At 39.3% G+C, this 17,201-nt stretch overlaps 1 protein-coding gene across 1 annotated transcript in view; it reads left to right on the plus strand.

The window, feature by feature from the left end:
* The window catches only part of LOC106867893 (probable serine/threonine-protein kinase mps1), a 91,891-nt gene that overhangs the window by 70,543 nt on the left and 4,147 nt on the right, over positions 1 to 17,201 (plus strand). Inside the window, exons 3-4 of the mRNA XM_014912960.2 lie at positions 14,624 to 14,804; positions 15,640 to 15,830. Of these exons, the coding sequence (XP_014768446.2) occupies positions 14,624 to 14,804; positions 15,640 to 15,830 (372 nt within the window). The remainder of the gene's footprint in view (positions 1 to 14,623; positions 14,805 to 15,639; positions 15,831 to 17,201) is intronic.

A 17,201-nucleotide genomic window follows, 5' to 3' on the forward strand; every position in this document is an offset into this window, starting at 1 on the left:
GTATATATGTATATGTATATATATATATATATGTGTGTGTCTGTGTTTGTCCTCCAAACATCGCTTGACAACCGATGCTGGTGTGTTTATATCTCCGTAACTTAGCGGTTCGGCAAAACAGACCGATAGAATAAGTACTAGGCTTCCAAAGAATAAGTCCTGGGGTCGATTTGGTCGACTAAAGGCGGTGCTCCAGCATGGCCACAGTCAAAAGACTGAAACAAGTAAATATATATATATATATATATATATATATATATATAACGGGTGTATAAAGTAGGTAGAGTGTTGGATAAAATAAAAATGTTTTGCAGTAATTCGTGTCAAGTTGGAATCCTGTTGTGGTCGACTCTTACTTTTGCATCTTCCTTGGTTCAATAAAATAGAATTACTAACCCTTTTATGTCACTTTTGAGTTGTTTGTAAATACTCCTCTACCTTAAACCGCACTTTTTTCCGTGAGTTAAATGTCCCCCAAAAAATCAATCTACGTTTTATAAACACAGAGTTGGGGTTTGTATTGCTGTTGAGGGCCTGCTAAACCTGAAGTGTATCTTATTAGTCTTGGGTCAATAAAATAAAATTACGAACCTGGGAATTGATGTAACAAGCGTTTACACTCAACCCTCCCTATACACACACACACACATATATATATATGTATATATATATATGTATATATATATATGTATATATATATATATATATATATATATTGTTGCTTTCTATTTATGTAAGAGATTATTTCCAGTTTCTTCGAAGCTGACTGCATTCATCCCTTTGAAGTCAGCACTTTATATGCCAGTCAGCTGCTGGGAGATCAATTAAAAATAGTCCGCGCTCTCCTTAATAATTGTGATCTTGTGGCAATATTAGAGATCATTAATTTACAAACAGTATACAGTTCAAATGTAAATAAATTGGTTTACTGTGAGGGAAATGTCTTTCCAACACAAAGAACCTTCGTTAGACGTCACCGTTTTATGTCACTTTTGAGTTTGTTTGTAAATACTCTCCTACCGCACTTTTTTTCCCGTAAGTTAAATGTCCCAAAAAATCAATCTACATTTTATAAACACAAAGTTGGGGTTTGTATTGCTGTTGAGGGCCTGCTCAACTTGAAGTGTATCTTATTAGCCGTTATATACGCTAAGTACCTGTGCAGCTAGTTTCCCCCTGTGTTTACTATCATTTTGTATTAGGGTTCCTTTCCATTGCAAATCAAATATGATTTTATAATATTTTTCATAGAAAAAAAGAAAAGAAAAGAAAAACCCCTATCACCTGAATATAAATACAATATCGATAATGCGTTGCTAACGGCCTTATCCTGTTATCTTACTAATATGTAATATCCTAGTCTAGTTTTAAATGTTTAATTGGAAATTAAATAAATGCCCTTTGCAGTATTTAATTTAGTTCGTTTGTGTTCCTATTTTAAACCTTGCCGTAGTCGATTTCCACTACGTTTATCCTTCCGACAGATATGTTTATTATTGTTTTGTGTTTAAGCATGTTGAATGGCTTAACATAGAAGCACCCGCAATGGTGTGCGTGCGCGATGTGTGTTAGGAATAGAGAAGATATATTGTGAGAGAAAGAGAGAGAGGAAAAGAGACCTTCCATAAGGACACATGGCAAAATAGTGGGAGATATCTATAATATATATATATATATATATATATGAAAGAGAGAGAGAGGGTGGAGAGGAATCTGTTGAAAACACTAAGGGAAGAAAAGAAACGAAATAGATAAAGAGGGGACTGGCAGTTTTACTGACTCACTGAGTGGAGGAGGTATTGTTACACAGGTAGGAGGAGAAAGCAGTGAAAGGCAGATACATAAATATAAAAAAAAAGAGGTATAGGTGGAGAGAGGAGACAAAGAAAGGGTAAAGTTCACTGGAAGAGTAGAGAAATAGAAGGGGAGGAGGAGAAGAGAAAGACCAGCGTGAGAAGAAAAATTGAAGGTGAAAGGAAGAGATTAGGAAGAAAACGGGGAGTTCTCAGGCAGAAACGAGAAAACTAGTACACCAAAATTTCGGAGGACAAGTGCTAGGCTTTGTGAAGGGTGTGACTATTGAACTGCTGTTCTCGCAATAGCGCCATAGTCTATCTAGGACTCCATTAGTTGGTATCCTTTTTTTAAAAAAAGCCTTTAAAGTAGGATTTAAGCTCATTCTGTCGTTGGTTCGTAATATATGTTGTATTTGTGAGGGTTCGTGAAAATTGAAGGCGGAAAAACTGGTTTAAAAGAGAATGAGGAAATTTGAAAGTAAAAAAGGAAGACGGCGAAAAGCTAAAGGAAGTATAAGGTACAAAAGTAAAGGGCTTTGTAAGAAAGGGACAGGCAGTAAGTATAAATTGTGGATTTAGGACACAGGTGTGAGATATATATATATATATATATTATATATATATATATATATATGTGTGTGTGTGTGTATGCTAGTGTTGTTAGGAAACAGCGTTAGGGACACAGGAAGTGAGCGGTAGTAAAAGTTGCATGCAAGAATAGGAAGGGAGAGATAAGCACAGTGAGAAAAGATTGGTGGTGGTGAGGATATGAAGCTTATTGTACAATGTAATAAAAGAAAAACAAAAACAAAAAAAACACCTGTCGGAGGGACAAACTAAAACTCTGGATCAGTCAGCATGGAGAGAAGAGTAACATTAACCTCTCTGTGTGTCGCTCCTTCTCTCCTTCCATATACTTCGTGCGTACACAGACACATACGTCTCAATACACACACACACACACACTCTATATCTCCCCCTTCGAATACAATCTCATTCACTCGGGCGCACACTCAAATTGTATATACACACACATGTGGGTTATACGCACAATTATATACATGCACTTTACACATTTCAAACATCTATTCATACGTTTATTTCACTTGCATGAACACACACACACACACTTACACTCGTATTTCATGCGCACACCACGAGTGTTGATAACATTTCTGCCGTCCTTTTTCTTCCATCCACCCCATGTTCTCTCACGCCTCGTATGTTCGGTTGACAGACACCTAACACCATCTATTCATAACATCCACATTCACGCACAATTTCACACACATACATGCACAATTACTTCTGCATTCGCACACAATTACGTAAATATAGACGGAGGCTAGTTGTGTGTTTGTACTTTATCTTCAATTGTGAACGCGGGGACATGTCAGTACTTGTCTTTTGTCTCTGACACAATATCTACAAGATAATACGGAGACTGAATAGATTTTAAGTGATTAAACTGTTTCCACCTTCATTGCTCCTCCCTATCAAATCTATCTACAGGCATACCTCAACTTAGGTTGTTTTCGATTTATGCGTTTGTTTTACCTTTTTTAAGAAATTAATGGTAAAAATAAAACCTAACTTTAGTAGTCGATTTATCCGATTCATGCCAGTTCCTGTGAATGTATTTAATAGCATAAAAAGTGTTGTAAACAACATCTGAAAACCAACACTAACGCGGGAAATCGAATAAAATCCATGTGAAAGTATGTATAAATCATTTATTAAAACACGATATAAGCTAATAAATTGATAAAAGAAAAATATCTCCATGGTACGTCGTTTTTCGAGTTAAGTCGCACACCTCGACCGAAGTTGACGTTACCTGTATTTGTTTTATCCGTAGTCATTTGACTACGGCCATACTGGGGCACCGCCGTGAAGCATTTTTTTAGTCAAACAAATCGACTCCCTCCAGGACTTGTTTTAAATATTAAGCAAATATAGTAGACAAAACCATCTGTCGTGGGAATCACTCCGGCATGGAAGTAGAGAAGTAATGTTAACCCGTCTGTCTCTCTCCTACTTCACATATAAACAGATTTTCTCCACACACACCTCTCTCTTTCTCTCTCTCTCTCTCTCTCTCTCTCTCTCTCCTATCACCTATAACAGACACGCACTGTATGCTGTATATATTCATGTGAGTTTAATCTTGCTATTTGTTAAAATACAGCTATAATTGTCAAACCGCTGAATTACGGAACATCACAGTGTAAACAAACATACGAACATAGACTCGCGCACATGTATACACACTCACACACGCAGAGAGAGAGAGAGAGAGAGAGAGAGAGAGAGGAAGGATCTTTTATCTTTTGTTTCAGTCATAGGCTTGTGGCCATGCTGGAGCACCATTTTGAAAGGTTGAACAGCTTGATCCCACTTTTTTTAAACGTCTATTCTTCTGTCTTTTTGCCAAACTGCTGAGTTACGGGGACGTAGACAAACCAACACAAGTTGTCAAGAGACACGCATACGATAGGCTTCTACACAGTCTCCTGCCCACTAAAACCCACTCACATGGTATTAATCGTTCCGGGGCTGTAGTAGAAGACACTTGCTCAAGGTACTGTGGTGGGTCCGAACCCAAAGGCACACGTGGTTACAAAAGCAAGCTTCTTAACCACACAGCAATACCTGCGTTTCTCTGGTCGTTTACAAATCTAATTAGTATACAGTAATCCTTGGACATATCGCGGTTTATTAATTAAGCTTGCGTCGATAAAAAAAAAAATATATGCAAATTATAAAAAAACAATCTTTTCCACTCTAGGCACAAGGCCTGAAATTTTGTGGGAAAAGTAAAGTCGATGACATCGACCCCTAGTACTTAACTTATCGACACCGAAAGGGTGAAAGGCAAAATCGACCTCGGCGGAATTTGAACTCAGATGAATTATCGCTAATCATTTCGCCCGGCGTGCTAACGATTGTGCCAGCTCGCCACCTTAAATTATCAGAATTATAATAATAATAAAATTGTATATATACAGTACAGTAGTGTTTCTACTTCGCGGAGGGGGGTGGAGTGGAACGAACACTCGCAATAGTCGGGGGATTACTTAGGTCAGGGGTGTTTTGAAGAGGGGCAGTTCTTTCTCTTCTTACTGTTCACCTATACCCTTCCTGATGCCATCCACCAAACATCCCCAAGTCCAGACATGTTTGGGCAAAGTAGAAACAAGTCACACCATATGAATGAACCGTTTGTTTACAAAGATGGCACAACATATGAAAGCATGTCAAGAAATCGGGACGTGCTTTCGCGGTGGACTGCAAACAAAAGACACCGTCTGCAAGGCCATTGTTTACAACTGGCGAACACATGTTGACGAGGAGAGGAAATACAAACGAACACAAACACACAAGCACATACGCGCGCGCGTTTCAGTTTCCAATCTATCAAACCCATTCACAATCTTTGGTTGATCAGGTGCCTTAGTAGAAGACACAGCTCAAGGTGACACAAAGTGGGACTGAACCTGAAACTACGTAGTTGGAAAGCGAACTTCTTAACCACATGGCTGTGCCTGCTCCTCTGTGTGTGTGTGTGTGTGTGTGTGTGTGTGTGTGTGAGATTCATACTAGTGTTTTCAGCACTATTCTTTGTTTTGTCTTTCAAATTGTAGCTGAATAATAACATTTTATTGTCACCAAATTAATCATTGTCATTAATATTAGACGTGTTAATTAAATGCAATGTCACCATCTGAAAGCTGATGCGAACCTATTCAGCATGTCTAATAATAACACCGATTGGTGACAATAACATTCTTAAAAAAACAATAAGTGTGTTTTGTATACACATGACACTGTTTGGAAAACAATTTGACCACCAACGTGGTGGTGTTTGCCGTATATCGGTCGATGTCGTATGTACTGCACCAACATGATAGCAAATCCATGTCACTTGTCTCTTCGAGTTCATCTTAATGACAATGACACCGTCATAAATATTCCTTGAGCCAAAAGGGACTCTCTACGCCTGTGGTTTCAACCATTTTTTCTTTATCAACGGACCCCATTGATTACTATTTTAATCTGGCGGACACCAATAGCCATTCGTTGTTTAAAAACTAATTTTATAGATACTCAACCTTTCAAAATTCCTATTTTGTTAATCACACATTCCCTTGTGTAGGCTGAACTATTTAAAACGCTTGAGAAAGAAACACGTGTCTTACAAAATACATTTGAAGCAAAAGTTTTTCATGGACCCATAAAATACTATTGTGGACCCAATTTACTATTTTGCTTTCTTGTGTGGATCCCTCAAACTCTTATTCGGACCACTGCGCTATATGGTCATTTGACTTGCTAGAAATAGGAACTATATCCCCGTCGGTCTACATCCTCATCGGTCCTCCATACCCTACTCAGTTTTTAAAGTTGTAGTCTGCCTTGCCTTGAGGGAACACCTCATCTCCGCCATTTATCTTTCCACAGCTCATTCTGATAATGTTCACCCTCTCTTCTAAATGTGAGTAGCCTTGGAGAACCTCTACAAGAACCTGTTCTACCCATCGCTTCTCTTAAACTTCAATCCCTCGTTTAAAGCCTAATCTAAAGCCGATACATCTCCCTCGGGGTTCGTAGTCTTGTGAGCTGCAATAGCTACCTCAATAGTGCTGGTGACGACACAAGGAAACATCCACTAAGGTCATCCTGCCATAGAAAATCCTGTCAAAGCATACGTTAGGAGCACGATGAAATCCTTGAACCTATGATAAAAGATCTTCCGGCCGTGACCATCCATTTTTTAAAAACTAAAATCTTTGACAACAATCAGAAGTTTGACTGTTATTTCTAGCAGACCGAGTGGCCACGTGGATGGACTTGTTTATGTTTACAGGAGTTCTGACGTGACTATTCCCGCATTTTTTTCAAGCGTATTACAGTGCAGGCATGAACAGTCATTTCCGAAAAGGGGACGCATGAGACATGGCGGGCCGCACGACTAAAACGAAATTCAAGATAATTTTTAATTGGCGTGCCGACCCAGAGGCCACAGTTTGCCCATGATAGACTTAGTGCAATACAAGAAAGAATTTCGATGCAATTATCTTATACCTAGCTATTCTATCTACGATGTTGAGACATTAATTATCTTGTATGATTATTACTTAAAGGGAGGGGTTGTTTATGAAAAGAAAATTTGATGTTTTATTTATTTCATCGCTAAAAACATGAAACTCATTGAGCAGAAGTTTTAATTTAACATTTAAATATTTTAAACAAGAACGGAATTCCTGCTTCTCTGTCGTAGCTAAATCGGTAGCGTTCCGATCGAGAAGTCTCCGCTTCAGTTTCTTTTTGGCAAGCGGTGTTCAATTCCAGCTTCAGACACAAAAAGCTAAACAAAGAGGAAAAGAAATAGACCTGTGTAGTTTTAAATGATATCTTCGCAGATATGGCAGTGTAGTTAAGAAGTTCGTTTTGCAACCACGTGGTTTCAGGTTCGGTCCCACTGCTCGGCATCTTGGTCTTGTGTCTTCTCCTATTGTCCCGGGCTGACCAATACTTTGTAAATGAATGTGGTTATATAGAAACTGTGGGGAAGCTCGTCTTGTGTGTGTTTGTTTAGTGTGTTAATGACACCGTAACTTAGCGGTTCGGTAAAAGAAACTGATAGAATAAAACAGTACCAGCCAGAACAAAAAGAAGTACTGGATTCAATTTTTTTTACTAAACCTATCCAGGCGATGCTCTACCTAGCTTGGCCGCAGTCCAGTGCTTGAAACAAATAAAAGGTATGAAGTTTAAAAAAAAAAAAATCTATACCTAAAGATCGATGTTTAGCTCTATGAGATTCGAACTCGCGACGTATAGAACCGGAAGTACTACAAGGGTATATATTTTTTGCCCGATATTCTAACGATGTTGTCAAACCACTCGCTTTCGCTTGATAGTATTTCTAAGTAATTATAATGTTGCGCTAGCTTCACTCCATCGATATTGTTGTCATAGTGATATAAGCAGTGCGCAGCAATGCGGCCTCTCGCCTCTTACACGCGCATATATAGGCGCAAGATAACTCACAGCAGTCTCCACCACCATTATCAAACAACACATGCTACCCTACAGGGGTACCTATACAACCAACTCCAAGAGACCTTCCTGTACCTCTAGTCTAGCCGCAACATAATCTGCTTAAGCTAAAACTGGATTTTGTGGAAATTATGTAAATGGCGTTGCAAAGGCTTGTCCCTTCCCTCTGCACCTTCGAGCTGAATATCAGAAATTCATTATAATAAACAATTATATATTTAACAATTATAATAATCCTTTCTACTGAAGGCATAAGGTTTGAAATTTTGGGGGAAGGGGCTTGTCGATTACGTCGGCGGCCTCTGTGTTCAACTGGTACTTTGTTTTATCGACCCTGAAAGGATAAAAGCAAAATCGAACTCGATTTTGCCTTTCATCTCTTCGCTGTTGGTGTAATCGACTTTCCCCTCCCCCTCAAAATTGCTGGCTTTCTGCCAAAATTAGAAATCACAATCCTTATTTAATATACACACACACACTTGTAATAATATCTCTTGTATGTAATATATTTAATATGTATATTTGATGCATATAGAGTATAAAATACACACAGGTGTTTATATATATACATACGCATACGTTGTAGTATCAAATGTAAACAACGTGACAGGCTGTGTGCTTCAGATTATATACATATACATGCTATGTGTGTGTATAGAGACGCACGCACTTTATGTCCCAGACTTCTATGTAGCTGTAGCTTATGTGCGCGTGCGTTTGACCGCCTCCCATGCTGTCTTCTTCCACACATGGTCTGTGCAACATTGACGGAGGTGGAAGTTGTGCTGTGTTTAAATGTCTGTTTTAGGTTCAAAGATCGTTTCCCCGCTAAAGTTTACATGGTGACTGTATATCTGTTGCCATTTTTTTTTTAATGATGTCTCTGACTATCTTCAACTGGTTACAATTACATAGATCTCCTGATATTACATTTGAATGACTGCTTTGCTAGCAGTGTGTTCACACACACACACACACACAGCTTCCTGCTACTAATTTTACTACTCGTTATCTCCACCACGTGTTAACCGCTCGCATTGCTCCCTTCCAGCACCTTCTCATCTACATGTTCTTACGATTTCTTTAGCCGAACCGCTACGCTACGAAGAGAGAGGGGAGGCGTAAACAAACCGATACCGGTTATCAAGCAGCGGTGGTAGGAACACACACACACACACGTATATATACGGCGGGCTTATACACATTTTCCGCCGACCAAATTCACTCACCAGGCGTTGGTCGGTCCGGTGCTATAATAAAAGACACTTTCCTATTATGCCGCGCGGCGGGAGCGAACCCGAGCTTCTTAACCACACAGCCATTCCTGCGCCTATTTATATACCACACCTATAATGCCAAGCTTTTATAATAAATTCGTTCGCGTTTTTTGTGCTTATATGCAAGGGGTGTGGGTGTAATGCTGAAATACATTCAATACCCTGTAGGGTGGGGTTAAGGTAACAGGGAAAGGATTTAGAATCACTTGTGTACTGCATCGTTTGAAGATGTTGCTATTATTTCTAGAGGGTCGAGCAAGCACATAGAGCGTTTTTCGATAGTATGATATAAACAAATAGTTACTTAAATCCTGGTCAGTCCTGTGACGGGGCAGGCCTAGCAGTGACCACCCCGTCTTCCCATACGCAGGACTCCCAGCACAACGTGTCCTCTCCTAAGATCGTCTGGGTGCGAGTTGGAGAAAGTTTTCGTTGCTATCTCTAAAAAAAATCTGCGTGGGTGTAAGTGTTAAAATATGGGACATCGCATTCATGATCTTCGTAAAACAGTGTCTACGACATTAGACGAAAGGGAACGGAAAAACCTCAATAAACGACTGATTAGATGGATATATTTTTTGTATTTGTTTCATTGTTTTATCGACAATATTGAATAAAACGTGTTGTTTTTTTGTTCACGTATGTTGTATCGCCTTTTATTATGCACACCACATTGTCGTTGTCTACAAATTAGGTACTTAATGCGACTTGTTTTTGTGTGATTATCATAACTATTCATTTACAGTAATTAAATGAAATGTAACTTTTCTCTCCCGCCCTCTACCAATATATAAACTATTTAGTTGATCTCTCAGGATATATAATTATTGGTACGTTTTTCTATTTATAGTCGGCAGGAGTTTACAGTGACTCAAGGGCCTAGAGTTTCGTTCGTTAGAAACTCGGTCTGTAACTTTTGATTTTATTAATAGTTTTTAAAAAAATCCGTATATATACTTATGTTTTGAATTCTATTTTCCTATTTGCTCCACCAAATCTTATTATTATAGGTAGCTATTTTATATCAGTGAATTGTTTTAAGTTCTGTTTGCAACCACGTGGTTCTCGAAGCGACCGCACTGCATAGCAACTTATTGTCGGTAGTGAAATGTGGTAACATAACATAGCGCGCGCGAGAGAGAGATTGAACCTATGTAGATGCGTGTGTGAACGTATGGATGTATGTATGTATATGTGAATATACAAATAATATGTGAATATATGCATATATACGTACATGTATGTACATACCTACATCTACATGTATATATAGATGCATATCTGGGTACAGGGCGTCACAAAATATATATGTGAATATATATATGTCTAGTATAAGTTTCCGTTTTCGCTACATTCCATTGTTTTTTTTGCCTTTCTACCTTGCAAGGCCGATGAAAGAAGTATTTGAGATTGACAGATTATACCCTTCACCCAGATTGTGTGACCTTGTGCCTATCTTTTTAAGAAATGATGTACTCCAGCAAGGCCGCAACTATTAATAAAACAGGCTGAAGAGTTGTAGTAGTAGTAGTAGTAAAGAGAGAGAGAGGGTTTATAAAGTGGTCTACTGAAAATACGTTATATTCTACTCTTATCATCAGATTGCGGCCATACTGGGGCACTGCTTTGGAAGGTTTAGCCCATCAAATCAACCCGATTACTTATTTTATCGATCACTTTTTGCTAAAAGGCAAAGTTATGGAGATTAAACACACACGCGCGCGCATGCGCAACAAGCTTCTAAGTTTTTGACCTTTGCCTTTCATCCTTTCAGGGTTGATGAAATAAAGTACCAGTCACATACTCGGGTCGATGGTGTCGACTAACCACCTCCTCCACTGGCCTTGTGCCTAAGTCAGAAAGGTTTGGAGGGGGTGGCTTGGCAGAATAGAACTCCAGACAAACTGCCTTGTGATATTTCTTCCAACACATTATGTTCTGAGTTCAAATCCCGCTGAGATCAGCTTTGCCTTTCATCCTCTTGTGGGTCTTTCTTGGATTTTTTTTAGACTGTAACCACGGTTGGGCACCGCTTTGAAGAATTTTTCGGTTGACTGAACTGACCCCAGTACTTTTTTTTTTTTTTTTTTTTAAGCCTGGTACCTAGGTGGGGCCCAGTTAGAATTTTCTTCAGGTCGAGTAGCCCATCCTGCTCAAAAGGTCCCTGAATAAGGTTTGTTTAAGGATGTTGAGCAAAACACCCATGTTTTCAAAGGTGAATTATTCAAACCCCAAAGACTTCCTCTCAACACATGGCTATGGTGTTCCCCCACTACTTCTGCTCATGATCAGAGATGCACATATCATCAGCCACCAAGGGATATGCTCAACTGGTTATGGTCAAACAACTGACAAGAAAATCCGTGGTATTGAGCAGAATATTTGCAGTAGCCCATCTTTTTATACCAAGACAAACCAATGTACATGATAACACTTCCGATCAGTTAAGATCAGAAGCCATGAGAGCTACTGCCTGGTACTATCAAGCCATTTTATTATTATTATTATTATTATTATTATTATTAGTGGTGATATTAGTAAATGACTCAGTCTCATTGCCCCCTCCCTTATATATTTGTTGCATAATGTTCATATGTGCATACACATGTACACAAACACACACGCCCATGTGTGTGCATGTAATTACGTACACCCAAGTATATGTACTACATATATGTGTTATATATCTCGACATTAAGTTGCTGCACACTGCACACATGTGCATCTAGACGAGATGATGGTTTATTAATTAGTCCAACAAAAATCAATTGTTCACTTCCAACTAGTGCAGTTCAGTCCAGACAGGTCCTTCATTGGATCTGATCAGTTCTATATATAGCCTCTGGTTTTTCACTAGCTACTGTTGCTATGAAGAAGATCCAATGGATTACAAACTCTGTGTGTGCGTGTGAGAGAGAGAAAGAGAGAGAGAGAAGTGTAGGTAGATGGTGAGATGTGTTTTTACTTGGTACACTAAGAATGACTTTTAATTAAAACCAAGCTTGTACACAGAGATAGGTGCAATCTCCCCCCTCTCTCTCTCTCCCCCTCTCATCTCTCTCCCTTTCTCTCTCTTATATGCTTGGCTGTGTAGATAAGGAGTTCTTTTTACAACCATTTGGTTTCAGGTTCCATCCCACTGCATGCTGTCTTGGACAAGTGTCTTCCGTTATAGCCTTGTGAATGGATTTAGTAGATGGAAACGCTAAAGCCTGTTAGTTGTGTGTGTGTGCCTGTATGTCTGTACACATGTGTTGTATATCTTTTATATCTCTGTAATTGTCTCAGTCATTAGACTGTGGCCATACTGGGACACCGCATATATGTGAATCTGCATGTGTGTGTGAGTGTCTTTGTATTCGTGTATGTGTATACCTGCATATATGTGTAACTGCATGTATATATGTGTGTGTGTATTGTGTGCCTGTATGTCTGTGCATGCTTGTAAATGTGTGTGTATGTGTTTCAAAATTTTTTAAAACCTGCTTTACAGTCCTGCCCATGCTTCCACGGGTGGGAAGATTTTTATACACAAGAGGAATTGTTTTCACAGCTGCATGACCCCCCCCCCCCCCCCCGCTCTCCCATGGCATCTCTACAGCATTTCCCACTCCCTAAACACGCATAAAATCCTGTCTATTGAACCTGTGATCTAATTCTTTCCACTCTGAACTGAACTATTTTCCCTTCATGTGGCCAACATGTGGAAGTTGAACCTGAACATAAGCCACATTGATGTCACAGATTTATTTTTGTAGGGTTGAGGTCTGCACAGGCTTTTGTGCACTGGCCTTGCCCTCCGAAAATAAAATATATTTAGCCTTTTAGCATTTAAACCAGCCTTATCCAGCTGAAAAATTCTTCCTGTTTTATGTTCAAACTGGCCAGATCTGGCTTCTGAAACCTGTCCCACAATGTAATTCAAAAATTAAGCCATCATACCATCAAAATGTCAAAGCTATCAAATGTTTTTACGCTTTAGCATTTAAGCCAGCCATATCTGGCCAAGATATTCTGCCTCTTTCATGTTCAAACTGACCAGATCCAACATCTCACACTTAACCTACAATGTCATTCTAAAGATGAACAACTACATCGTTACAATCTTGAAGCCATATGATAATATGGTAAATAAATAAACATTGAATTTAACAACATGCTGAATGCTAAAGGGTTAACTAAGAAAACAAATTGGAGGATAAGGTTGTTAGGATGGATTGTTGGCAGAAAGGTGGTGCTATGTAGAAGGATTGTTGGGTGAGAGATGGGGATGCTGGTTGAGGCAAGTAGTTAATTGCATCCTTTTAAGATATGAGTTCAAATTCTGCCTGGAGTTGCTAAAATAAATGGCAGTTAATATACAATTCTTGATTTCATTATACCATTCGATTTCATTTTTCCGATTTCATATTCCAATTTCCATTAAGTCATAACTCCCAAACCTAAATGTCTTGTATTGTCCCCTCTCTGTGTGTCATTCATTGACAAATAAAGAAATAAGGTAAGGCCTGTAGGGTCAGTGTAATAATCTATTGTGTGCCTGCCTCAAAAATGAATAGATTTGTACTTATGTTGCAAGTTGTCGTCGCCATCATCATCATCACCACCATCATCATCATGTTAACAAAAGTGGTGAGTTGGTGGCAGGATGATTAGTGCATCGGACAAAAATGCTTAGTGATGTTTCCTGTGGCCCTTTATAATCTGAAATCAAATTCTGCTGAGGTTGGCTGTACTTTTCGTCCTAAGTACCAGTTGAGTCCTGGGGTTGATGTAATCAATTTCCCCTCTCCTCAAAATTGCTAGCCATAATTTTATTGTCATTAAAGAAAGTGGATGGTAGAATTCATCATTTAGGTTCCGTTCCTCCCATTACATTCTCCCAGAGTATTTTGATACGTAGGGATGAAGTACACATCACCTGAATTGACCAAAATCCTCTTGAAAATCTTGGCCTTGTACTTTGCTTTATCGTACAAATCCATGTACTTACAGGACTAACCTCATACATCAATTAATTCCTCCTCCTCCTCCTCCTCATCATCATCATCATCATCATCATTTACCGTCTGTTGCCCAGGCTGGTATGGGTTGGACAGTTTGACCAGAGCTGGCAAGCTGGGAAGCTGGGAAGCTGCACCAGACTCCAGTCTCTTTGGTATGGTTTCTACAGCTGGATGCCCTTCCTAAAACTAGTGTGTTGGGTGCTTTTAGGTGGTGTCACACAGGTGTTTCTTACCTGGCACTGCCATGAGTGATTCTGGCAGAATCATTAGCATACTGGGCAACTAGAGACCTGTTGTCCATCTTTATGTTTGGCTTTGCTTTTCATCCTTTCGGGGTCAGTAAAATAAGTATCATTTAAACACCAGGGTTGATGTAATCGGATAATCCCCTCCCTGAAATTTGCTGGCCTTGTGCCAAAATTCGAAACCAGTTTTAATTAACTCTGATCTATTTTCGTTTCTTTTCTCTCCCAACAAACAGGCAGCAATCTTGCAGCAGACCTCCGAATATATTTCCAGTCTTGAGAGGGACAAAACTACCGTGATGGCCGAGAATGACCGCCTGCGGCAACAACTGATGAACATCAATAATACTCTAAACTCCATCAATGCTGCCGTGGCTGAAGAGTCACCTCCTCCGAAGAGGAAGAAGCGAGATACAGGTAGGAATGATGCACTTATATTTAACTGTTAAATGCTTCTGATGAAGATCTAATGCTTGTTGCATGATCTGGAGATTTGGAAGAATCGGTGGAGCATCGACGTAGAATGCTTTGCAATTAGTCAATTGTGTCTGAAACATTTGACTTTCAAATCCAGCTCAGGTCTTTGACTTGTTTCAGCCATTTAGCTGTGGCCATGCTGGGGCAGCACCTCGAAGGGTTTTAGTTGAATGAATCGGACCCCAGGACTTGTTTTTAAGTTTGGGACTTAGTCTGTTGGACCCTTTTACTGAACTGCTGCTAAGTTACAAGAATGTAAACAAACCAACACCAGTTGTCAAGTGGTGGTGATGGCATGGTAAAAACACACACACACACACACACACACACACACACACACACACACACACACACACACACACACACACACACACACACACGCGCGCGCGCGCGCGCGCGTGTGTGTGCAGACTGTGAGGATGGAATGTAAAGACAGCTGAAATGCTGCTTGGCATTTTGTCCCGTGTGCTAATGATTCCGCCATCCTGCCACCTTATTAATGAGATTAAGACATTATTATATCTGATTGGTTTCTAAAACTGTGTGAAAGGAATAGGATGAGAAGAACTCTCAGGTGCAAGCATACAAAGGGCAGGCAACTGTGTTGAGATATAGTTAGATTTATTTTTTACTGAATATATAAAATTTATGGGGATTGATTTGGATTGAGACCCGTAAGACATTAGAGAAATAAGACTTCATGGTGGGAATAAGCCAGCCTCACCTTTATGCTACGTCACATCTTCATACCTGTCTACTTCCTCTCTGTTTACAGAATCCTCTGATGAAGGTATTGGACTGTGCGAAGAAAGCACTCAGCTTGATGAGATGCGCAAGAAACTGCTTGACATCCAACTGCACTTTGATCAAGAGAAACGAATGAGGCTCAAGTTTGAGGACCGGTCAAGGGCTCTAGAGGCCAAACTGCAGAAGCTCTCCAGCCACGTACTGGACAAAGAAGCTGTGGTAATTCATCCTTTTTGTTATTAAACTGACTGTATTCCACTGTCCCTCTTTCTACCTCTTTCCTCCTTCTCTCTGTGCCCCATCACTGACCTCTCTGACCTCTCTCTCTCTCTCTTCCTCATTCTCTCTGTACTGTATTCTTACATCATTGTCTTTTTCTCTCTGTCTCTCTCTTTCCCTCACTCTCTTTGTACTGCATCCCAACATCTCAGCCTCTCTTCCTATTCCCATTGTATTCCTACATCTCACTTTCTTTTACTTTTCCGTGTCAGTGTACGTATGTGCTGAAGTGAGACTTTTAAATCTCAGTAACTCCAATCCTTTCACCATCACAACACTGCTGCCATCTGTTTACAAGCAAGGTAATGTTTTCCCATGCTCAGGCATGCTTTTCATGGGAGACAAGAAATGAAGTGACCTTGCTTGTTTACAACCATCACTTGACGTCGAGACATATAGACATGCATGTAGGACATCTACCAAATGCACTCACAAGGCTTTGTTTGGTCAGCCCAGGGCTATAGAAGAAGACAATCAAGGTGTCACAGGATGGGATTGACCCTTAATAGGAGTAAAATTCTTAACCTTGTAGCTACAATTGTGCCTTAAAAAAAAATTAGTTCAACTAAAACACGAAGCTTGAGCGTGGAAGTTACCTTATGTTTAAACAGGGCGAGTGTACCTGGGTGAGCATCAGGTTGTGCTCCTGTTTTTCTCATACTGGCATGGATAATGCAATTGTAATTGAAGTAAATTTTCTTAGAATAGGAGCCTCTTATTGTCTTCAACAATGCTGAAATATGTTGTATTTGTTCCCTGGGAAAAATAAGCAGTAACATTGTCTTTCATTTACAATGGTTTAATGACAACATATGTACATACATTTACTTTATAGTATAGTATACAATAGCTGAGTAGACTGAAACAATGAGACATTCCTTGCTCAAAGACCACTACATACCACCAACTCCAGGAATGGAATGCACCATTTAATGATCATGACCTGATCACCATAGCCACTGGTAACACCTTTACATCATCATAACATCTTTACATGCTATATGACTTGTGTATATCTGTCTATCTATCAATCTACCTGTCTATTTGTGTGTGCGTATACACACGCACCACGCTCACACACACACACACACACACATATATATATATATATATATATATATATATATATATATAGATATAGGGCAGGGAATTGTCAATTAATTAATAAATTAATAATTAACAATTTTGCCAAGTAGTTCGGGATGCAAAAAAACCTTTATCGGTAAAACTTTTATAATTATAAACATAATTTAGGGATCAGCAAAAGTTGCTTCGCCATATATATGTATGTATGTATATATATATATATAT

Source organism: Octopus bimaculoides, chromosome 9, assembly GCF_001194135.2.
Source record: "Octopus bimaculoides isolate UCB-OBI-ISO-001 chromosome 9, ASM119413v2, whole genome shotgun sequence".
Classification (NCBI taxonomy): Eukaryota; Metazoa; Mollusca; class Cephalopoda; order Octopoda; family Octopodidae; genus Octopus; species Octopus bimaculoides.